The sequence below is a fragment of the Rhopilema esculentum genome, chromosome 7, assembly GCF_057945365.1.
Source record: "Rhopilema esculentum isolate cy_ngs chromosome 7, ASM5794536v1, whole genome shotgun sequence".
NCBI classification, from domain to species: Eukaryota; Metazoa; Cnidaria; class Scyphozoa; order Rhizostomeae; family Rhizostomatidae; genus Rhopilema; species Rhopilema esculentum.
The window spans coordinates 5051050-5074501 of record NC_142821.1 but is presented as its reverse complement, the minus strand read 5'-3'; the positions used below and the strand labels follow the sequence as shown (position 1 = coordinate 5074501).

The 23452-nt window shown below is 34.9% G+C and overlaps 3 protein-coding genes across 3 annotated transcripts; 1 reads left to right on the top strand and 2 right to left on the bottom strand.

The window, feature by feature from the left end:
* The first annotated feature begins 3 nt into the window (after window positions 1-3).
* Window positions 4-1681, top strand: LOC135683605 (ELMO domain-containing protein 1). Its single transcript, XM_065198911.2, has 2 exons — window positions 4-154; window positions 557-1681. Exon 2 carries the CDS (start codon window positions 582-584, stop codon window positions 1488-1490), a length of 909 nt encoding a protein of 302 aa, XP_065054983.2. The 5' UTR covers window positions 4-154; window positions 557-581; the 3' UTR covers window positions 1491-1681.
* Window positions 1682-2616: 935 nt separating this feature from the next.
* LOC135683601 (solute carrier family 13 member 2) lies at window positions 2617-16838 on the bottom strand. The gene is made up of 13 exons (XM_065198907.2): window positions 16683-16838; window positions 14948-15201; window positions 13480-13745; window positions 12145-12432; window positions 11634-11759; window positions 9947-10066; window positions 9332-9427; window positions 8731-8835; window positions 8331-8434; window positions 7248-7357; window positions 5585-5746; window positions 4997-5134; window positions 2617-3668 (listed from the first exon to the last, which is right to left on the bottom strand). Coding segments are annotated over exons 1-13 (1974 nt in total). The 5' UTR covers window positions 16684-16838; the 3' UTR covers window positions 2617-3464.
* A 2940-nt stretch (window positions 16839-19778) lies between these two features.
* On the bottom strand, window positions 19779-21166 carry LOC135683602 (uncharacterized). The gene has a single exon (XM_065198908.2). It carries the CDS (start codon window positions 21128-21130, stop codon window positions 19967-19969), a length of 1164 nt encoding a protein of 387 aa, XP_065054980.2. The 5' UTR covers window positions 21131-21166; the 3' UTR covers window positions 19779-19966.
* Between the last annotated feature and the right edge of the window lie 2286 nt (window positions 21167-23452).

Sequence of the window (23452 nt, the reverse complement as noted above, 5' to 3'; positions counted from 1 at the left end):
GAAGGTCACTGCGAGGTTGTAAAGTACTTGTCTTGTGGATATGGGCGACAAAGATGTTTGTAGAGGCTCAAGCTGTTAACAATAATTTACTTGCAACTTCGGCGTGGTTCTTTATAATTAGAACGTTGTTACTCGCAGCAAAACTGCAGTTTTCGTAAGTTGTCTTTTGAACTTATTATTTGAACTTTAATTATATGCCTTTTTGTCCAGTTGTGATTGATAAAATTGATCTGAATTGTTACACTTTTGGGTAGGCTATACAAGCAGAAATTTCTAAAGAAAACAGACCATGTACATTTTAAAATGCTTTACCAAGACCAAATAATTTACACAGTGAATGTAAAATTATCTTGCAGTCTTCTTAATTTAAATAATTGTCGCAGTATATGATATACTCAGGGACGTTGTGGTTAGTAACTTTTAGGGGGGGGGGCACATCTTGCAAATTTCTAGAAGCTGGTGGGCATCTACATTAGTTCCATACCAAAGTTGACAAAACAGCATATTACTAGCAAATTGCACTTTTTAATGTGTTTCTGTTTGGCTCTATTCACAGAAAGGCATTCTGTAAACAGTAAAAGATGGACTGGATAATATCTTGGTTGGATAGCTGGGCTGAAAATTCAAGCTTAAGAAACATCATCAAAATAATTTTGAGAAAACTTTCTGGCAAATGTGAATTGCAAAGAATATGTGAAAGTGCACCTGCAACTCCAGCTCAAATGAAAAAAATAGAGAATTCCCTGTATCATTCCAAATACCCAGAGATAAGAAGAATCATTGTATCTGATGACATGAAGGTCAAGTCTGCATTTGAAATTATTGTAAGGACAAAGCGTATAACGCTAGATGATCATCCAAATTTAATAAAAACAATGCCGATTTTCCTTGCCAAGATTTTGAGCTACAATAAACTGACAACAAAAGTTGATGAGATCAGATCTGAGCCTTTCAATGAGGAAAATGAAGTTCATGAAGAATTACTTTTGCAGCTTTGGGAAGCACTTAAGCCTAATGAGAAATTGGATAACAGATATTCAAAACAGTGGGGAGAAATTGGATTTCAGGGGAAGAATCCAGCTACAGATTTTAGAGGAATGGGAGTGCTTAGCTTGAAAAACCTCATATATTTCATTGAAAGTAAGACAGATGAAGCAAAAAGACTTTTTAGCTTATCACAGCATCCTAGATTTGGTTATCCTTTTGCTGTAGCTGGTATAAATTTGACTGGTGTTGCCTTTGATTTGCTGAGATCTGGGGAGCTTAAGGCATATTTTTATGCAGCTGCTGCCACAAAGTTTACGTTGGAAGATTTCCAGAGGTTATTTGTCCAAATGTTTTGTGCATTCAGTGACTTTTATATTTCATCTGAACCAGAAAATGTCATGGAATTTAATCAGCAGCTAAATAATTATAAGAAAATAATATCACAGAGACTCTGCAAAGGGGACATAAACTTGTTGGCAGATGGAACATTTTTGCAAGTATAACATTGAAAAAGATCAGCCTTTTAAATAAAATATCAATATATTCATGCTATGTAACCTAGACAACTGTATGGCATCAATTCCACTTGCCAGTCTTTTAGGTTTAATTTACAGATATGTTTACTTGTTTCATGTGTCTTTTGTTGGTCTTCACTTTGAAAATGCATATCTATTAACAGTCAAAGTATCCTTTAGATTGACAAGTCTGAATTTCTGGCTCCTCAAATACTCTAGCTCCACTCAATTATTAGCACAAATGTAATGTCAGTCACCAAACATATTAATACTGATGTTATCCACTCTAACCAGACCTCTGGAACCGAAGTTCTCAAGTAAGAAAAGGGCTAATGATAAAACCACCTTGCATTAAAACATTGTTTATGCATTGAAAATTTCAGATTTAGAATAAATATACCAAGTTTAAAGACCTAAAGATCAAATCACAATTGAAAAAACATGTATTTTTTGTTGCTTTCAAAATATGATGCAAATTTTATACTAACAGCATTGCATCAGCAAATTTTTTAAGCAATGCTTGCAAAACTAAAACTGAACTAAAATTTTAGTTTTCTATGCAGAGCCTCCGCAGGATCTAATAAATAAATAATAAATGAATTCTGAGACTCTTGGCACAATGATTTGATCAATTTGTGAGGATATATTATTAATTAAACTTGCTGGTAATAAAATAGGATTTGAAATATGACAACCACATGTTTGTTAATTTAAATGTATGCTTTCTTTTATGATATGAACTTCTTAGAAAAATATAAAAATGGTATATCATACATATTTTTGATTTACCTGTGCATCTTTGCTACAAAGATGAAAGCAACTAAACAAAACATGAGACATTTCAAAATCATGTCATCAGATTTGTGATTGGCCATAAGATGCAAGACATATGAGGAAAGAAACTGGTTCTCCTTTGAGGAGGTATCATCCTGTAATGGACATAATTTTCATGTTCTGGCCTTTTAAGAAAGTCAGACTGCAAAGTTTCCACAATATTATAATTCAGGGTTTCTGTATAAGAATTCCAAAAATTATTGGGACTTTCTACTCTTTAAAAGGTTTGTGGATCATAACAAAGGTTAAGGATACCACAAGGCAGCAAAACTCAAAAGCCTACATAAAAAATAAATACAAATTTCTCAAAACTCAAATGCAAACCTTTCAAGTTTTACACATTTTGCTATTCTCATACTTGCGTGTATCAAATTAGAATTCTCATACATTCTGTTAGAAAGTTTATTCAAATTTTGACTTTTTCAAATTCTCAGTTTTTTCAAGATCCTGGCAATTATTCCTCTTTCCTAACAAGGCCTACCTACGGAATAGCAAATGACTAGAAAACAGCAAATCAGCACAGGTTGAGTGATGCTGTTTATATCCTAGAGCTGAGTTCTGTACAATTGTTTTGAGCGTAGTAGAATTGCAGTTTAGCTCCATTAAGACTTTGACACCAAATCTATTTTCTGCAAATAAACTGGAGAAGGATAACTCCACCCCATCCCCACCCCCTCCCTTAGACAGTGTGAAAGAAAAATTGGAACCATTTAATAATGACTGATATCTGTAGAGTGTGTTTTCTTCAACTTAGCCTTTCTGAAAAACTACAGCAGATGGCATGGAACAGGAAAACAGTTTATGGGGGCACTGTGCCACCAGCACTTGCTTCTGTCCATGTGGCATTCAAGGGTCAATTCTGGATCTGCCCCCTGGCCTTGAGATCCCATAGCAGTCCAAAAATTTTCCTTACCTTTTCATAAAATTCAATTGACAAATTAATTTTGATAGGTCTGCAAATCATTACATTTTCTGAGAAACCAGGTTACTTTTCAATGCCAAGATAATTGGTAATCATGATAAATAGACATGTATTGAATTAATTAGGATTAAAAATATTCTTTTCCTGAAATAAAAAAGTTCAAGCAAACACAATTTGCTAAATAAATAAAGACCAAACTATTTAATTCAACTAAACTGCATTGATTTGTTATAAAATGTTGATGGTGTTAAATATATGGATCCATTTGTAGGCACCACTGTTGATATGTACTGTGCTGTTTTGGCCCACTCTGGGAAAGTCTTGAATTTGAAATAAAAACTTCCATACAAGTTGCTAAACATAAGAAGCACTGCTAAACATATAATATCCATCCCAATGCCAGCTTTCACCTACAATTAATAATACTAAATTTAAAAGCTTGTGATTTCTTGGACTTTGAATACAACATAAAGTCCACTCTACTTATAGTTCCATTTAAAAACACACAGCTGGCTACAGTCATGTGAATTTATGTCCAAATATGAAAAAGTATTCAATTTAGTCCACTTACACTACAGTCACATATAAGAAAATTCATTTAGGCACTATTACATAACAAGGTACGTTTGCAGTGCTTAGAGCCTTTCAATTTTATGAAAACGGGCATATTCTTGGCAGGAAAGTCGAAGAAATTGGTAGTAATTGTCGACTGGGGGATAAATAAAACAGCAGGTCCCTTCCAACATTAGAAACACAACTCTCCTTCAAAGAGAACAGCCTACTCTGTCTTGTAGATTAAAAACGACAACTAAAACATGCAATTCTACTATCAAGGGGCATTTACTGGAAAACCCAGATTGTGTGAAAAATTATAATGGTAACATGATGTTTCAAATTACTGGTAAAGCCTGATCGTGGTTCCATATAGAAATTTTGGAATCCATCTCCATAAACATGAAAAAGCTGGTATTGTCTAGGCAGAAGGAGCTTGTTTTCACCTTAAGGATTTGTTGATAACATTTTCAATAGGCAAGTGGCACTGATTGGGCAATCTCAACAGTCATGTGCTCACACTTCTGGTTGGCCTATTTCTATCCACAACTGGGTATTTATATTTCTTACCATAGAGTTTTCATTCTATGTTCTGGCGTACTATACTCTGAAGAGTGTCAGACAAAAAGCTTGTTTCAAAATGTGTTTTTCAAACACATTATTAAATTCTGTTCATCAAAAAGATTGTTTGGTAAGAGAATTGTTATTTTTGCGTTGTGTAAGCTTTACATGAAACTAAAGAGACTGTTCTTTAAATTCCTTTGATTCACAGCTCACCTACAAAAATACAAACAGCCAGGCCTGCTATGTCACAACTCTTCTTCTAGTTTCTAAAAAGTGCCCAGATTCCCTCACTACCCCCCTTCTTATTAAAACTAACTAAAACTTTGGGGAATGTTTACTTGGTAAAGCAGAATCCTTACTTGGCATTTTTGTTAAAATTCCGAAATATCAAGTGATATTAAGGGCGTCCAATATTGTAGCTAGAGACTTTTTTTCTGATTATTAAGCAATCAGATAAATGCCATTGAGTGTGGGTTTTGGCCACAAATAGAAATTGGTTGGATCTGGAGAATGGAAAAACACCTACAAGATACCAAAAGATACCCTGTCCCCTCACTGAAATTACAATAATTGCGCATCAAGTTTAATAGTATAAAATAACAGAACTTTTAAAAAAAATTACCATGTCCCACATCTTCAATCTTCCTGTTGAGTAAACAATAGCATTTGGGGGAGTTGAAACAGGAAACATGAAAGCAAATGAACAAGATATTGTTGCAGGGATCATCAGATACCATGGATGGATATGTGTACTTACAGCCTGTGAAACAGAAAGATGTATGTCAACTGAAGGAAGAAAAGAAAGTTGAATCCTTTTGAGAGGATCCGTCACTAAAACAGGGGTGGACAACCTTTTACGAAAGTGAGCCAGATTCTTGAAATCCTCTTCAAGCATGCCAAAAGTGTTAAGAAAAACAAATACAATCTTTTTCAATCGAAAACTTTTCAATTCATTCAGCTTGAATTATGATTACAAATCTTACTATTACAAAGGTTATTCCCATTGACTAACCTGGGTTTACAAAGAAAAAGACTATTGCAAGCACAAAAAAGGAATTTTAAAAAAAAATTTTTTTTCATTGTCTGTTTGGAAGTTGTCAATAGCAGAATCATTTCTATGGCAGAAAATGTAATAGGTAGTGTGGTTATTTTTGATAATTTAGAGATCATGGAACAGGCATATCAGCGAATTCACAAGAATTTATCTTACCAGAGAAGCCAAAACTGGCAAAAATATTGTTGCAGTGCCTGTATTTGAAAGTATTTCTGTAAAACCAGTAACTGCAAAACACACAATGGAAACAATAGCATAGTCTGGAACTCCTTTGAGACTTCTTAAATTTTCACTTATCAACTCGGAAAGTCCAGAGGCCTGCAAAAAAGGTGGCAAAATTATTTCTTTGGGCTTAACAAATGACACATCTGAAATCATTTATACTGACCTCAAATACATCAAAAATGTATTTTTGCTTTAGAAAAAATTGCCTACCAATACCACAAATGATAGCTTTTAGGCTGTGTGAAATAAACAATGAAGCTGAAAAATAATTAGCTCAAAAGTGATAAAAGAGAAAAGTATTGTAAATTTCAGCTGTTGATACTGATTGATTCTGTTCTAATTTCTATTTTAATTCAACTTTTTCTCACCTTTCACTGCCATGAGAATGGGCAGGGTCCATGTTAAAACTTAATATTTTATTTTTCTTTATAGATCTTTATCGAACTCGAAAAAGATGTTGAGAGAGTAAAGATGAAATCAATTTCAAACTCTTCTGGAGGCTCTTTGTGATTGCTTATGTTTTCACGAAATTATTCCCCTTGGACTCAATCTTTCAGATGATAAAATCCTTGTAAGCAATTCTGCTACAGTACACTATGCCTCCTCTGGCTAAGTGAGATGAAAAGAAGAATATTTGCATTTTCAAAAAGTGGTATTTTTGGAAGTCCCACTTTTATTAAGCATTTTCAAGAACATTTCCTGTTATAAGACAGTCTAATATTATTAGTTCACCTTCCTTAAGCAAAACTTGGAATGTACACCCCTTGGAAACCAGCTTCCACAGAGGGGTTGAATTTCAGGCCTTTCCCGAAGACGCGGGCTATAGCCCGCACCCACGCAAACCCCACGCAAAAAAGTTTTGCGAGGGCTTTTTTCCACCTACGCAGTTGTTTATAACAACGCTCTCATTGAATCCGCTTCGTCTCACTCTCTAATGTTTTAACTACCTACCGCTATTTATCAAAGTATTCATAAATAGCATCATGAATCAACTTAATCTTCTATTACCCTTTAAATAACATTGTCCTGCTCTTTTTTCTTTTTGAATAAAGATGAGTTTCGTTGGATACTACTCAATATAGCTGTGTTTCTACACAAGACGTTGCCACTTTGCAAGAAAACCAGATATCTCTTTTGTAATTTTAAGGAGTAATAATGCACACAAAACAACTGTCTTCTTAAGATAAATCATGTTAACAAGTAGATAAGGTAATTTATTTTGTGGCTTGTATATACTCAAATATAAATAGATAAACAACAAATTCTACAAGGGCTAAATAGCCCACGCAGCCAAACCAGCAGGGGTCTTTTTAGCCCACATGCTCTTTATTCCTGGAGAGGCCTAAGTTGAATGTCCTATTTTGGAAGAAAGCAAGGGAAGACAAAAATCTTTCCAATATCAACGGATTGGAAAACTTTTTTATGGTAGCTATAGGAACACCATAAACTCCAAATAAGTCATACTAAGCAAAAAGGTAATACTAAGTTTAGATCAAGTTTAATAGATAATCAGATTCAAATCCAATCAGTCTAACAACCAAAATAATATTTCATAACATTGAGAAGGAGTTCAAATATCTCAATAACTACTGACCTGACATGCAGCAGCAATTGCAAATCCACCACCTAATAAAACCAAGACGCTCCAACAAAGTTTTTCACTCACCATTTGCAAATCAAGCAGGGGTCTTGTAGAGAGTAAAGCTAAAATAAGCACAAAATTATAAACTAACATATGTTTCCAAAAACTATGTCAAGTTACAATAGAGAGAAATCAGAATAAGGCAATCCCAAGAATAAAAGGAAAAATTAGACATTATAATTAAAAAATATTCCAATGATAGTCTGCAAAATCATAATAAAGAAATGAATGGAAAGCCATATGTAATTTTGTGTGATACGGAATAACAGAGTTGAGAAGAACAAAGGGAAAATTTGCATGCTTTATCATCTCCTTGTTTAGACAAACCAATAACTAACAACATTATAGGTTATTAAAGAGTCTAAGTCAAAGAGAAAAAAAAGTGATGTCATGTGAATTCTAATTACTTGTGCAACAATTAAATTGTAAATTTTGCATCACGCAAAGCTCAACTTTACATTATAAAGTAGAATGGAAAAAATGATGGGAAGGGATTATAATTTCACATTGATATTATCACTTCATATTTTAGATGCTGAAATAACTTTCAGATATTTGGGTGACAGCTACTTCTTTACAGTGGCAGACATCGTGGGTGAGAATGGAATGGTTGCCCCCTAATATTTTTAGGACAATTGTTTTTTTGTTCTAAAACAATTGGAAAATGTGATGTCATCTTATCAAAACAATAGGCTTGCCCCCAATATTGTTTCCATCCCTGCTTCTTAAAAACTAAAGACAAAACTCATCACTTCAAGCTTAAGCAACTGCCAGAAGATTTAAAACTCTAATCAACATGCATTACTGCCTTCAAGAGCAACAGCCAGTAACCTTGATAACTGTAAAAAATCATTAGCATGCTTGTTTAGGGGTACTTCCTAAATGGCTGTAAAATGGATACCAATAAAGAAGTCACAGTTTTCCAAACCATTCAAAAGGTTTATTGTTCCTATCAATAAGCAGATCCTTCCAATATTTTGAGGTGAACAATTGTATACAATTTGATATGAAAGCAATTACCATGACAATACTTACAAAGGCGAGTTGTGTAAACACGAGCATGGTTTTCCCTCATGAGTGATGGAAATTGAAAAAGGGAGAAGGCTATCAATATGGCTACTGTGCCATCTGTCATATACCTGGGGGAAAACATGAAACTGAATGACCTAAAAAAGCAATTTTCTGTACCATAGTCAGGTGCAAAGCATGTTTAAAAAGACAAACTTGTTTCAAATGGCATCATAGTCAAGTCAACCATAAATAGCCATGTTAGCCAAAGCTATATGCACAAAAAAAACAAAAAGTAATATCGAACGAAGTTTGTGTGAATTTTGAAAAAGGAAATAGTTTGGGAACTTTTTTCCATGATTTTAACCGTTTTGCATGGAAAAATATTAAGAACAATTCTCTTAAGAAAGGTAAATATATTTCATACCCTTTTTTAAACAGCGAGTTCCAACCTGGTACAACTTGTGGATCTTTTGTTAACCAAAGGAGAATCAGGACAACAAGGTGACCTAAAACAGCTTTTTCTGCAAAGCTTTGAAAGGAAATATTATCAAACTTTACTTTGATCGATTTTATAATAAGTGAGATGCCAAATTATCTTAGTAATAGCTGGCAATTACGACAAAAATGTAGCAATTTACCTAATTAAATCAAAGTCTAATGTCGTCAACAGAGATCAGAGAAGTCTTAAAATAACTGTATGCTTTAATAAATAATATGTGACCTCAATAACTCAACTATACCATACATACAATACCAAAAATGTTAAGAAAACACAGTATCTTTGTAAAAAATTCCTCACAGTAATAAGATCATTATGTATTCCTTCTTCCTCAATTCCTAGAAGTTATTGAGGTTTTCTAAACAATTAGTTGACAATTACAAAATAGGCCACAATAAGCAAGCACCACAAACAGAAGCAAGTTCAATTAAAACTTCAAGATCAACTGAAAACATCCCAAGGGCTATAGTACATTCAAACCTTAAGGCGAAAAAGAAAAATTGCTCTTGGAAAAGATGAGAATTACCTAGTTTTTCCTAATAAGTTATATTCATGCTTAATGATTTCAAATATGGCATCACTGCTGTTGTCTTTATTCTTCCTGAAACAGCTGACAGCACTCCTTATAACAAAAGAAATTTATAAAAAAGAAGCTTTTTTCATGCCTAGACAAAAGGCATAGCTCCAAACAAAAGACAGTTGATATGGCCAGGTGAATAATACAGACAAGATGGAACCCACTGAATATTCAAAGCAGCAAAATTTTGCTTCAACAAAACAAACCAAGTGTTAATTTCAAAAAAGAAACCTGAATGAGTCCATTCTGAAAATGCCACTGAAAGGATTCATTCAAGGCTTTATTTTACGAATGGCAAAGGTAGTGGCAACTCTAAAAAATATTGCATTGAAAATTTAAGTGTGAAAAATAAACAAGAGCAAACTAATGAACAAACTTTTTAGCTGGAACGCAACAAAAACCCAAATAAATGACCAGAATTGGCTGAAATGTCTCATTGAATATTCTTATCAGATAATGAATCGAAGAAAAGTAATAAACTTCACATCTCATGTAATGGAAAAGTTACCATTAAAGCATTGATACAATTTTCAGAAAGAAAAATCTTAAACAATGATAGCTTACTTTGTCCCTAGAAAAAGAACCAGAAGGTAAACCCAGCCAACCAGTAACAAGACAACCATAAGAGGAAAGGCAAAACCAAACCAAGCTGCATAGGAAATACCACCACTTTTCGGGAAAAGCCTAAAAATTAAAATTAAAATGAGGGTAGAAATTTTGCTTCCATTCAAAACAGGGGCAGCTGGGAATTTTTTTCAGCATAGGCTTTCAAAACCTACTGGTCATAGATATTTAAAGTGAAACTGGAAAATCCCTGGCAAAAACAGTTTATTTGGATAGCTTACTGTTTTCCTGCCATTTTGCAATGATATGGCGTGATATGGCCATGGTAAAGCAAGCATAAGCAGCTACTCTTGAAACTGATTTGATCTTTTCAGAAAAAAACCTCCCTCCTGTGCTTGTTGCAATACTTATTGTGTCGCATTAATCTGAGAGCTGCAAACAAATACTACAGCCACAGTCATGAAATTTTGCTATTAGGTTTGTGAATCCTAAAAGCAACTTTCTTATCCACCTTTGTTTGTGTCTCCTTGTGTGACATTAAGTGGCCAATCATGCTGTTGTGAAAAACCCAATATATGTGGACTTGCTATAGTCGGGTCACTTCTAATAGCAAGATTCCTCTGTTTGCACTTTTATTCCTGTGGCATATTGCGTTTGAAATAAATCATATGGCCATTTCTAATTTATGTTGGGGGTTTTAACAACACACTGACAGACAATGCTTTCTTCACAACAACAATAAACACATTAACAGCGACTTCACTTAAATATATGAAAGATAGCGCTCTCTTATTATTTTTTGGTTTAGAGATATGTAGTTTATTCTCAAGCTTTTACATTAGTTTCATCGAAAATTCAAATCTGTTCTAAAATTAAATTGAAAAGTATGGTGGTTTGGTTTTGTATGTTAACAATGAGTATTTAACAGAAATATTTGTCTTTATTTAGGAGTATTTCAACATACTACACTTGCAGATATGATTTTGCTATTAAAAGAGGGCCGTAATTGCAACAAAAAAGAGGCTTTGGCTACGGACAAAGGGCCTTTTCACTGTATGCTGATGGCATTTATCTGCATGTCACAGGCCATCGAAGCAAAAGCCTACAGTCATAATTGAAAGACTGAATGTGTACACACAATAATATAGGCATGACTTCGGAACAGTAGATGTATTCCAATGAATGTCACTTAGTAAAAATTTTAAAAAAATGTCTCTGAATTTTATTTAGAACTAAGAAACGTATTGCAACTTTATAATATTTTTTAGATTAGTATCAAAATCAAAGTCTGATAAGTCTGACAATGGGCCATGTTGCTCTGGAGATGCAATATACCTCGAACCGTCGCCATACCCCCTCCCCTGATTTTTTGCTTTTCTCTTTACGATTATGAGATAGAAAGCATTAAAATATAAAATGGAGTCTTAGACTTGCGGCCAAGAAAATCAAGATATGACCATGAGGTAGTGCATAGAAAAAGCAATGCAATGTTGCAACAATTGAAGAGGGTGTGGTTGGAAGTAAAAACGGTGGCAGTTACGCCCTGATAACACAATTATCTCTAATAGCAGTTTAAAATCTCCCCAGCCAACCTTGATCCAAAACTTGGTATTGAAAAAGTTCAAGTGATAAGGCAAACTGAAATGCTATGGTATTGAAAAATGATAAGGCAAACTGAATTGCATACTTAGTTGCTTGTCCTGCAAATATCATATTTGTACCAGTCCCTGTCAAAGTTCCAATACCTCCAATATTTGCAGAAAAAGCTATTGCTAAAAGCAATGCCTTTCCAAACTGCTTTTGATCATCTTGCCTATAAGTTGATTAAACCAGAAAAGTCAGAAAATGTTTCCTAAAAGTTTTCTTTGCTACATACCATATAGAGCAGAAATTTTTGACAGGCTTCCTTCCACAGTGAAGATTAACAAAATATTTTTATGACAAGTTTACAAGTTGCTTGTTCTATAAATCAGTGGCAATCTACTGTATTCAACAAACATTTAAGAAGAAAAATTTTACAAAAGCCCAATTTAGGTATCAAAATGCAATGAGGCAAATTGGAAGTAAAAGTAACGAATTCAGCAATAGTTCAGCCTTCTAATGGTAAAGATTCAGTAGTGGTTAATAAGCTAAGGGTAGATATTACAAGTAACACAATATTAGACAACAAACTAACTTTTAAAACTAGGAGAACGTACCTAGAATATTCTTTAAGCACCTCCCTAGAACTATTTACATCTGAAATAGTGGCCTGTCTTGCAGGGTCTTCACTCGTAGAGGCAAACACAGTTTCCCTTTGCTGGAGGAAACTATCACTTGAGTTTTCCAAGTCTTCCCTCCCTTGGGCAGCGCTGTTCTGTCTTCTGTCACCAAGCTCAAGCTCAGCCAAAATAACTTTGACAATCTGGACCATCAGAGCAGTAGTTGCTGTGTTACTTAAGAACATGGAAATTCCAGCTGTTGTCAGCATGAAGCCAAATAATAAACTGCAAGCAAAGTAATATTTAAAAATGAATTAAAAAAACAATGAAAGTAAAACACTTTCAGTTACTGCACAAAATTCACGTTTTGATGTCCACGATGTCCATCAACAACACAGCCTCCACAAAAATATATTGCTTTGCTTCTTGAATGTTTCTTCTTCCAAACATATTTTATCTCTGTTCCCAAACTCCCTGTTACTTGGTTGTAAACACTTGCAATAATAATTGTAATTCTAACCTCAATCCTAAGTTAGTTTAAACATGGCTCCTCAACTAACCTTGATTCTAAAAATTTAGAAAGATTTGACATGTGTTTAATTGCCTGCAACCCCCTGCCTCTAAGGCGAGCCTTGATAGAAAGATAGGCATAGGCCATTTCTGTGGCCAAACGGCAATCACAACTGTCACTTATTTTGTGTTTCCCTGCACCAAGTTGATGCTTACTTAAATTCAAGTGTGTTTGGAAACTGATTAACTTTACATTAATTTTATTATTTCTAAAAATCTTATTATTTTAATTGGTGATTTGATACAGTTGACAGATAAAAAATTTGAAGAGAAACATTTTGGATAATCTCATACTAATAAACATACAAACCTACAAGTGAATAAACAGTGATAACAAGAAGTTGCTCATTTCTACCGTGCGTTCGTGCACCAGGTCTGGACATGGGCCGACGTACACAAGGTGCACATTTTGTCAGGCACCTGCTTCACAAAAAGTGGCAATATTGTGAGCCTCAGGTCTGGTCTGGAGGCCAGTAAAAACTACCCACTTAAATATAAATGACTGTTTATGTGTGCTAAAAGAGAATAAAAATCTACCAACATTGCAAAGACTTATATGTAGCAATAATCATTGTAAACCTCTTTATTGTTCTAAGAAGGATACTTCAATAAAATCAGAAGTGTATGCTGCTAATTATAGCTAGCTGGGAAAATATCTCCTTTAAAACCAGTACCATAGCAGCTCTATGGAAAAGGAAACATCACATCTAGTTACATATAAGAAAAACAGTTATAATTTCCATATGTAAGACAGCTACTCACTTCTGCTTGCGTGTGCCAAGAAGTAGAAGTATCTTCAATGCAATTCTTTTGTGTAGATTCCATTCTTCAAATGAAACAAAGACAAGCAATCCACCAAGAAACAAAACATTTGCATCTTGAAAGTAGGTAGCAGCAACAGCACTTGTACTGAGCACACCAAGCAGTGGAAATAGAACAATTGGCAAAAGTGCAGTCACTGCAAGTGGGCAAGTTTCTGTTACCCAGTAAATAACTATAATAAGAATACCATACCCAGCTCTGCTTTCCTGAAACAAAGATAGAAATACTCAAGTACTTTGCTTAAAAATAGAGCATCTCAAAACCATTTTCCAAGCTGCCTGTCAATTTATGAAATGAACACCAGAATTTAACTACCTCAATGCCTTCCTCCAGCTTTACAGTGTCTTACGTTAAGCATGGATAAAATTATAAACTGCTAGAGAAAACATGAAATAAGACAATTGGCAAAGTACATAAAGTCAAATCATAGATCTAAACAATATCAAATTACGCTGTTTTTCCATGAGAAACTTTTTTAAAATTCTTATAAATGAGTTTTTAACCCTCATACAAACAGATGTATTACAAGCTTTAGTTGAACCTCTTTTCTAGATTATCCCATACTCCCTAACTATCATTATGATAAGTTTTAAAGACTAAGAAATAAAAGATTAATCAGTTTTTAAGAGAGGTTGGAACTTTGTTGGTCTCTGGGGCAGATGCTTGGTCAAAAAATTGGAAGGGGGTGAGGTATATTGTTTTGATAACATTACATCACTTTTTCCCCTTGTTTCAGAACAAAAAACCATTGTCCTCCAAAATATCACATTGTTGTGGAATTAAAATAATCAAATATTGGAATAAAAGACTTTTGATTCCATTCAAATGGGTTAGGACATTTTCAAAGATACCCGCAGTACCATCACATGAATACAATGACATTAGTAGGTTGCTGCATCAAAAACAGCAGGCAAGGAACATGATTGATTGATTATTGGACAAAATTTTTATTGCTAGCTTGACTCAGTTCTTACATTTCTGATGAATAAGAACAAGATTTGGCAAATTTAGTCTCCATAGTAATTCCTTGCTGGCCAAACCACACACTGTCTTTGATCCACCAATCATTCTTTTCACTTTTTCAAAATATTAAACAGATAAGAGGTAGCATTTTACAAAGAATTATCTTTATTTCCTTACTCCAAACATGCACTCAGAAATCTTGTAGCTGCAAACGCTTCAGCATTGTATTTCTGGTTAATTTCTAATGCAGTTCTGTCAATGCTTTTCTAGCGCATATTTACCCTAGTTAGAAACAAGCTTTAGAAACTTGTTTCTCTTGATACAGTCTCAAGAGCTTTCCAATGATAACATTAAGTATGAAACTCAGATTGAAATTTAGAACCATCTTATTCTAAACATAAAAGCTTAAAGTACACACTCAAGTGAAATGAAATAACCAGCTCACCATGGTTGGTATTGTTATTAGCAGTGGACAAAGCAATATTGGGGTCAGAATCAGAACCAGATAACTTTTCCATGTTTTCCTACCAAGCGCAGGTTCCAGGGCAGCATCTATACCAACTTCTTCATTACTTCTTGCATCAGAAACATCACAAGATTCAACAGGCCTTCTGCTAATTTCTAGCTCAACATCCTGCAACAATTCAGCATTTATGTTGCTACCAGTAATAAGCCTTGTCCTTTCATTGGCATCACTCACTGTAAAATATGCACAACACATAAGATTGTTTTGAAAGCAGTCATTATACTTTTGAGTTACAACCTTTGCAGAGGAGGTGCAGTCATTTTTACTGTGTTTACCAGCCTTCATAGAAACATACTTTTACTTACTAGTTTTCACAGCATATATGCTTTAATATATATTTAAATATTATTGCATATTAGCCATGAAGCTTTAGCTTTCAACAATAGTGAACTGTCAGTTACATCAGTGACTTTTAATTACTTGATATTGTTCTAATCTACAGACTTGAAGGCTTTTTATCTTAACATTTTTTGTCTTTTTATGAGCCCACTGATCAGCCTCAGAAGGCATTCGAAAACTATCCTGCATCATTGGCTCTTGTGGCCGACCAATGTGTCAGTGACAGTAGATTACTGTGAGGTGAAACAAATGATTAAGGGGGTAAAGGCATTCAGACTTTTTTCAAAATACTATTGGCAAACATGTTGTATCATTTAGCTCCAACAGATAGTGAATCAAATATTATTGAATTGAATATTCTCTGTTCTGGGCAATTTTTTATCTTCGTATTCACCAAAAATGAATCACAGAATCGGAATCTTCATGTTCAACTTAGTCTATGCCAAAATTTTCATGTTGTTTGGGCCGTCAAACTGAGATTACCCTGTTTTCAAAATTTAGCTTAATTCTTTACATTTCAATGAAATTAGTTGCTGTAGTGACATTTTTTTCAGCGAATTCCAGTTAAATCTAAAGAAATATCAAAATATTCAAAACAAAGTAAATTGCAACCGAAAGGTCCAAGCAACACGAAGTTCCCAATATAAACTAATTTCAAGATGAAGATTTCAAATCTGCAGTCTATTTTTGAGAAAAATCTATTTTGAGAATAAACGGCGGATTGCTGGGATTAAATAAATCCTTTAGAATGTGATGCACTATTGTATGTGCATCAAAGAACAATAGAATTGCAATATTTCCTGTAAACTTTTTTATCAATTGCTTAGAGGAAAAAACAGCTTTTTTTTAAAACTTAAAGGAAAATTGATTGCTATTGGTTTTAGATCTTAAAATAAAAGGCACTGCATAGACGTTTAGCATGGTTATTTGCAGCCTTTACTGATTAACGTGTATTTATTGTTGTTTTTTCTCGGCGTATTGCGGTGTTTCATATTTGCTACATTATTAGAGAAGGTTAGCAGGTGACGCTTTCATGAAAGACTATCCTTTGATTGTGGCTTGCCGCTAACAGCAGAGTTTCCAAACATTTCTGAGAATTTCATCTTCTGATCATTCCCAAAGTGTAATTTCAATATTTTGGATTTTTGCCCCTCAAGTTTCACTGATTTCTAAAGGTGAGTTGAGGCATTGTTACCCTGGTGTTGCAAACCGCCTCTCTTCTACTCTAGAAAATTCTCTCCGGTTAGTAGATTAGAAAAGCAATCAACGAACTAATAATAACTAGGATGATGCACCAAAAAGAAAATTCACCAACTTTTAGCGAAGGTCCTTCACCAACAAAGTTGTTGATAAATCCACACACTGTTTCACCCTTTCAAATTTTCACATTTCGTTTCACATTTGCCAAGCCTTTTAACTCCACCACCTCCCTCTCCCAAACAATCAAGTTTGTGGTACGTTTGGAAACGAGGTCATGTTGAGTTTGACTTCGAGGCATGGAGATAGGAAAATGGTTTGAGAGAACATGTTATGTTCCCATATTTTACGAAGTTAAAGCCGAAAATTATCTAAACGCGAGTGTCTCAACGTTTATTCATTTCGTGTTAATTTCTGTGATGTGTTAATAATCAAAGCTATAGATTGTATATCCTTTTATAGAACTAGACTTCGATGTAGTTATTTTCAATGTGTTGTAATTTTTAACAAAGTTAATTTTATCGCAGATGACTGAAAACTTTGCTCAAAATTCGAGGCGGGGGGTATCTTACCATGTTTGAAGATCCGGGGATGTGCCATTAATTAGAGGTAATTAGGTAAAAGAGGTAAAAGGACGTTTCCCCGCATTTGCGAGTGTTTGAAGGGCGTGGTCCAAAAAAATTTCTCCAGACCCCCCCACTACTAGAGCACTGGGTACGCCACTGATTTCACGTTTTATAAACGATGGAAGAAAATTAATTGGGAGTGTTCGATCGCCAATCACAACGATGGGAATAGAAATCCTTATCGCTTGTTAGTTACAAATCGAGGCGGGCAAATTGAAGCCGCTCGTTAAAGGGGGGAACCCCAAAACGCTGGAGCGTTAAACCCCAAAACGAGGGGAAATTACTGAACATTGAAATTTTTTACGACGATGTCCTTGAGATTAGCTTAAAATACATTTGAGAATATCACCCCCACCGCTACGCTACTGAAAAGAAGATAAATACTGATGAAAAATAAATAAAGTAAAATCTTGGCGTTACTTTGTTACTACTGACTACCAACTAATGATTTTTAACAAATGAAACAAAATTTACCGAAGGATACAGAGCTATTGGGGGGTGTCGCACCGCCTACACCCCCGCTAAATCCGTCCCTGATAATTTATGTGGTTTTTAACTCAAATGAATGGAACTGGCTTTCTAATTCTTGATTGTTTGCAATGATAAAAATATTTAGTAATTAAAAGTACCTTAGGGATTTTGTCTTAAGTGCTAAAGGTTCTTTACTATTTCTGCCGTACATGTAGGTTCCTTGTGAAAACAGCGCGTAGGCTTTACCACGTGGGGTCAGCATTCCTCTACAAGCATGCTACAAGCGAACAAGTAACACTATTGCTACAGCCTCTGAACATGCTAACTATTTGATATATCAACCTAACCAGCAAACGTGCCATCATACTTGTGTCAAAATCAGAGTTGCCAAATTGGATTTACAAAAGAAAGCAAGACGGGTGAGCAACTCAGGCCAGAATGCTTATAAGTAGGGGCCCCCATAGTGGTTGTAATTCACGCATTCATGCATAATTTTTTGACTTTTCGCGCATTCACGCACTGCAAAATTGGATCTTCACGCTCACGCCAACAATAAATGTAATATCAGCTATTGCTCATCAGAGAACTGTTTGAAAGACTACAGCACTACTTTCAAACTTTGAATACTAATTTGAGATTTAACTATCATTGGTTTATTACGTACCAAATTGAGGCAATTTTTTAAATTGTCACTTGAAATTTCATTCAAGAACTCACGGATAGTTGAAGCTTTTTCCTAACATAACGCAAGGAGAACTCATGTTTCATGCTTCACGTAGGAAACTTAATTCACGAAATCGTGCATAAAAAATCGAGATTTCACGATTTCACGCACGAAAACATTGCCAATAACGCATCATGCAAAAATATGGAGGGCGGGGGGCATAAAAAGGCCAAATCAAATATTTCTCATAAAACATTGCGCAGGCGTTTTTTAAATTTCTACGCATGCGCTTTTTATAAAATTCTTTACTCTACTACTTACTCTGTTAATGTAGTAATTACTCTTTCAATTTAGAATTTCTGCGGAAAAAGGCCAAATTTGAGTAGTGGGCCTAAGACAAATTTTCCAGGAAATTTAACTATAAAAAAGGCCAAAATTAGACAAATCTGGCAACCCTGACTCAAAATAGGGGCAGGAACATAACTCCCTTTGGAAGTTCAAGGGGAGGTGTCGGTACTGCAAACTTTTCGTAGAGGCGGGGAACTTTTGAATATTGATGAAGAAAAGACAAAAAGGCCTTAGAAAATCGCATTGTCGAAATCTATAAATTAATCCACCATGGCAATTGTAAATAACTGTTGGAATTTTCTCGCTATAGGGAGATTTTTTCGATAACTTTTGTACCAAATGAAATCCTACGGTAGCCCCAAACCGTAACAAAATTGCTGTCCTTCTTGATATTCAATGTTCAAGCTTCAAATGGTTGGTCTACTTGAAGTAAATCAACTGCATTACATTCATACCTCTGTCCTATTAAAAATCGAAATTTCTGCCCAAATTAAAATTTTATGCACAATGGTGTATTTTCAGTCTTTTGGCATAAACGTTTTTTAAAGCCTCCTTAGAGATTTCTCCAGGCCAGGCAAGTCTTACCTTAATATTCTTCAAACCATCTCAGTTGTTTTTAGGAAAACAGTCCTGCTGCCATGTAAATTTTTGTTCCCTTATAGTGAGGTAAACATTCATCCTACTAGATTCTTTAATTAAAACTAACAAGTTTTCCTATTCCTTACTTTAAGAAAATTTTCCAAGAGGATTGGTCTTCCTGTTTTGGGAGGTTTGCTCAAGGGCTCTGCTCAGCCCATTAAAAGCCCAAGGCCCAAACTTCTTTTGTTTTACAATTTTTGCAATTTTCAAGCTATTCTTTGTTTACTGCTGATCTTCTAAGAAATGTACAGTCTTTCTACTTAGGCCAAACAAACTCCTGTAATTTTTAAGCAAACTCTATATCTTGAAAAGAAAGATAAAAACATCAATTTTCTAAACTACAGAAATAAAGGCAGAATTTCTGAATCCTTTGTTAATCAGATTTTTAAATGAGATCCTTTCTCATTCTACCAGAACAGCAGAATATCAAGTTGCAGTCTATTCAATCTTCTAATAAAAGACTATATTTATAAGAAAGTTCAAGGCATGTTAATCACTATGGATACTTTAAAACGTAGTTTACTTAGTCTTGTTTCAAAGTAAAATCCTACCCAACTGAAAATGATGTATATTTGGCACCCTTTATAAACTAACTGTACACATTTATCAACTTCTGTCAACAAAACTTAACTGGGACTATGTTCATGTCCAAAATTACTTTTTATTCTTTTGAAGCCAGTCCCATAGTCCTGTGACATCTCCATCATCAGTTACTTTGTGTGCACTTTTCATGAAATTCTTGAACTTCTCCACGGTTTTTGGGAGATTTGGTGATTTGAGTAACTTCTTTTTCACATCCTCTATACTAGCAGGTGCTGCTACAGGCGTTTTTGCATCTTTCTCCTTCTTTTTATCGCTTTTGGGTGTCTTCCCTTTTTTGTCTGTAACATCAGGTGTTTTTGGTTTATTTGGTGTTTTTTGTTCATCTTGCTGCTTCTTCACTGGTGTTTTTTGCTTGTCATCTTTGTGCCCATTTGTAAGGACCTTTGCCTTTTTTGCTTTTGGGGGTACTAGTTCCTCCTCTTCATCACTTTCTTCCTCTTCATCAGATAAATCATCATCACTTTCATCATCTTCATCGTCAAGGTCATCTTCATCGCTATCAAGTTCATCACCGTCATCATCCATGTTCATTTCTTCATCATCATCCTCATCGTCTTCAGAAGCTTCATCATCTAACAACCCTTTTTCACCTTCCTCATCATCACTGTCATCATCCTCATCATCATCATCTTCATCACTATCTGCATCTTCTTCTTTTTCAGGTTTCTTTTTGGAGTCCAACTTTGGCTCTGCTTTCTTTTTTGTCATTGGTTCGACTTTTGTTGTATCCTTTTTAGCTTCCGGGGCTTTATCTTTTTTTTCAGGTTTTTCATCTGAGACAGTTTCTTTCTTTTCGGCCGCCTTGACAAGATCTGGAACATCCTCCTCTTCACTTTCCTCGTCGCTATCACTTTCGTCATCTGACATGTCGCCAAGAGCATGCAAATATGCACCAGAAAGGTGAACAGGCCCATTACCCTTGACAAGTTTAAACGTCGATTTCTCTAAAAATCCTAGATTCAGGGCAACCATTTCAGTATGACCTATTTGTAGTGAAACAATCGTGTGAGTTACCTCCTTTCCATAGATATCAGCTGTTGTCACATCGACCACATTTCTCTCACCCTCTTTGGCGTCTGCTCCTAAACAGGCATGAGACAACTGTAATTTTACTTCAGTATTGTCCTCTACCTCTTCCGGACCTTTCCACTCGGCGGTCTTACATTTCTTGCTCAATTCGATGCCAAAGAAACCCTCAACTGAGTCCAACGCCATACTCGTGCAGCAAGTTTGACAGAAAGGAATCTCACATGGCAACCTCGGTTTGTGAAACACTGTTGTCAATCGAGGCTGCTCCATAATGGTAGAAGCAAAAAGGCAAGTGGAAAGCCGGTTGAAAATGGAGTGAGGTTTTACGAAGCAGTAAGTTTGGGAAAATAGACTCTGTCATTTTTTATATATTCACAAAAGCTGTTTAACAGTCATGTCGCTCTTTAGTGGAATTCCAAAAACTTTTATTTCTGTCCTATCAGCTCTCCAAAGGGGTGTGTTTGCCAATTCAAGGTTGGGCCTTCTAAATATTGTACAGAAACCCCAAACCGCAGTGGAGTTACCACTAGTGAATCAAGTAAGAGGAGTTCGATATGGAATGGAATATCAACCAAATAACTACCAAAGAAAGCGTAAGCATGGTTTTCTCAAGAGAAACAAGACTAGAGCAGGAAGATTAATATTGGAAAAAAGAAGAAAAAAAGGAAGGAAATTTTTATCACATTGACTCGACCTTTCTTAATTTCTTCTTCAGTGATTATGTACAAAATTAAGTGTGAATCTACTACTGATGATAAAAAGAAGCGTTTCTGTTTTATGGCCTATGACATAATATGAAGTATTTAACAATTTTGTGAAAATGGGACATATAGATTCCACGTTTAACTAAAAGTGCCTGTGAAGCAGCCCAAAAACTAAGAGAAGGCCAGGCTGGAAAACTTGCATATGCTTGTAGCGAAGGCTAGGCTGGAAAACTTGTTCTCGCACCTCTAGTGACCCAAAATCTCAAGGAATTCATATATTATACTATACTTTTGTATGAAATGGGCATGGTTGCTTCACAGCTCTAATGCATCTGCTGGCATCAGCTCGCAGCTGATAATGTGACGTTGGTTGCATTGATGCATCTGCAAAATCATACATGTTTTCCAACCTGCAGAGAAGGGGTTCATTAATGAAGCTCTATTGCACCAAGATAAAATAATAGAAATGGATAGTTTTTACTAAAACCCCTGGATTTACCTCCACTTTAGCCACAAGTTTCTTAATGAAACTTGTTGCTGTCTGGAACAAACCACCTTTGACAAGAGCAAGCCTCAACAAGGTGAATGAGCCTTTGCTTTTACATTTTTATCATGTTTAAGCAAGGGTGGAAAAGATTTTTTAGTGCTGCTGACCATCAATTTTTTTTTAAAAAATGCTTTTTGAAATGAGGTGCTTAAAAACCAACTTGAAAATATTAGCAACTATGTAAAACATGGCTTATAAATATTACATAAGAAGCTACAAGATGTAGGAAAAATGTGTATCGTCGTCCATCATGCAGTGTTTGGCATGCATCTGTTTTTTTGTGTAACCTGTTTTTATAATTTATTTGTGTTCACTTTTGAAGCCTGGGCCATTCGCTCACAACATTTGCATTTACAATGCTTGACTGTTTTATTCAATGGCTTTTGGCCACCTTGTGGAGTGTTATACGTATAGTATGTATAGACTCTTAAGACAAGTGTGTAGTGAGTTTGAGCACGGTCAAAAACATGGAGCTAATATCGTCTTTGTTAACCTAACGCATGAGCAGTTGCTTCACTAAAAATTAACAAGAACAAAAAACCCAGAACACTGCATCTGGCCTTGCAAGACAAGGATTCATTCCAGTAGGGTGGAGATGCGGGGATGGAAGCGGTGAATGAATTAGAATTTGATGCACATAGGGTCATTCCTGGCCCATAAAAGCTCATTATACAATTCAATTTCAAGGCACAGAGCAAAGGTTTTCTGTAGTGCCACTGGCAGATCAGCTTGCAAAATTGGCTATGCACTTTTTCCAGCTCTTTGTTTAAGTACAGTTTCTAGCAAATATCCTTGGACAACTTTCCTGTTTTTGTATGCCCTTTACAAAGATAAAGTTCTGACTTGGTCTAGTTTTGGCCTTGAATTCAAACATATTAAGCTATGAATATACTAAAATGCGTGCGGTACAATATGATGAATTTAAATAACGATCAATGTAGGTAAATTGTACCAGGAAAAATTTTTTAAATTCAAAATTTTTTAACAAATTTTTCCTGGTACAATTTACCTACATTGATTGTTATTTATATTAAGCTATGAATGTTGATAGAACCCAGTGTTTGAACATTTGAACAAAAGTAACAAAAATCAAAATGATAGAGGGTAGCAGCAAAAGAGAGTCAAAATTGTAATGTTGGACTCTTTAAAAAGTAAAATGATCTTGGTTTTTTCATTTCATTTTTTTTCCTAGTTTTGTTTTGTTTTTATTGAAAAGTATTAAAATGACAGAAATATTTCTTATTGCTTGGCTGGCGA

Coding starts and splice junctions, on each gene's coding strand:
- LOC135683605 (XM_065198911.2), top strand. CDS start 582: ATGGACTGGATAATATCTTGGTTGGATAGCTGGGCTGAAAATTCAAGC.
- LOC135683601 (XM_065198907.2), bottom strand. Junction 11,760..12,144: donor GTGCTTAAAGAATATTCTAG/GTACGTTCTCCT, acceptor ATCAACTTATAG/GCAAGATGATCAAAAGCAGT. Junction 5,135..5,584: donor TGCCAGTTTTGGCTTCTCTG/GTAAGATAAATT, acceptor TCTGTTTCACAG/GCTGTAAGTACACATATCCA.
- LOC135683602 (XM_065198908.2), bottom strand. CDS start 21,130: ATGGCGTTGGACTCAGTTGAGGGTTTCTTTGGCATCGAATTGAGCAAG.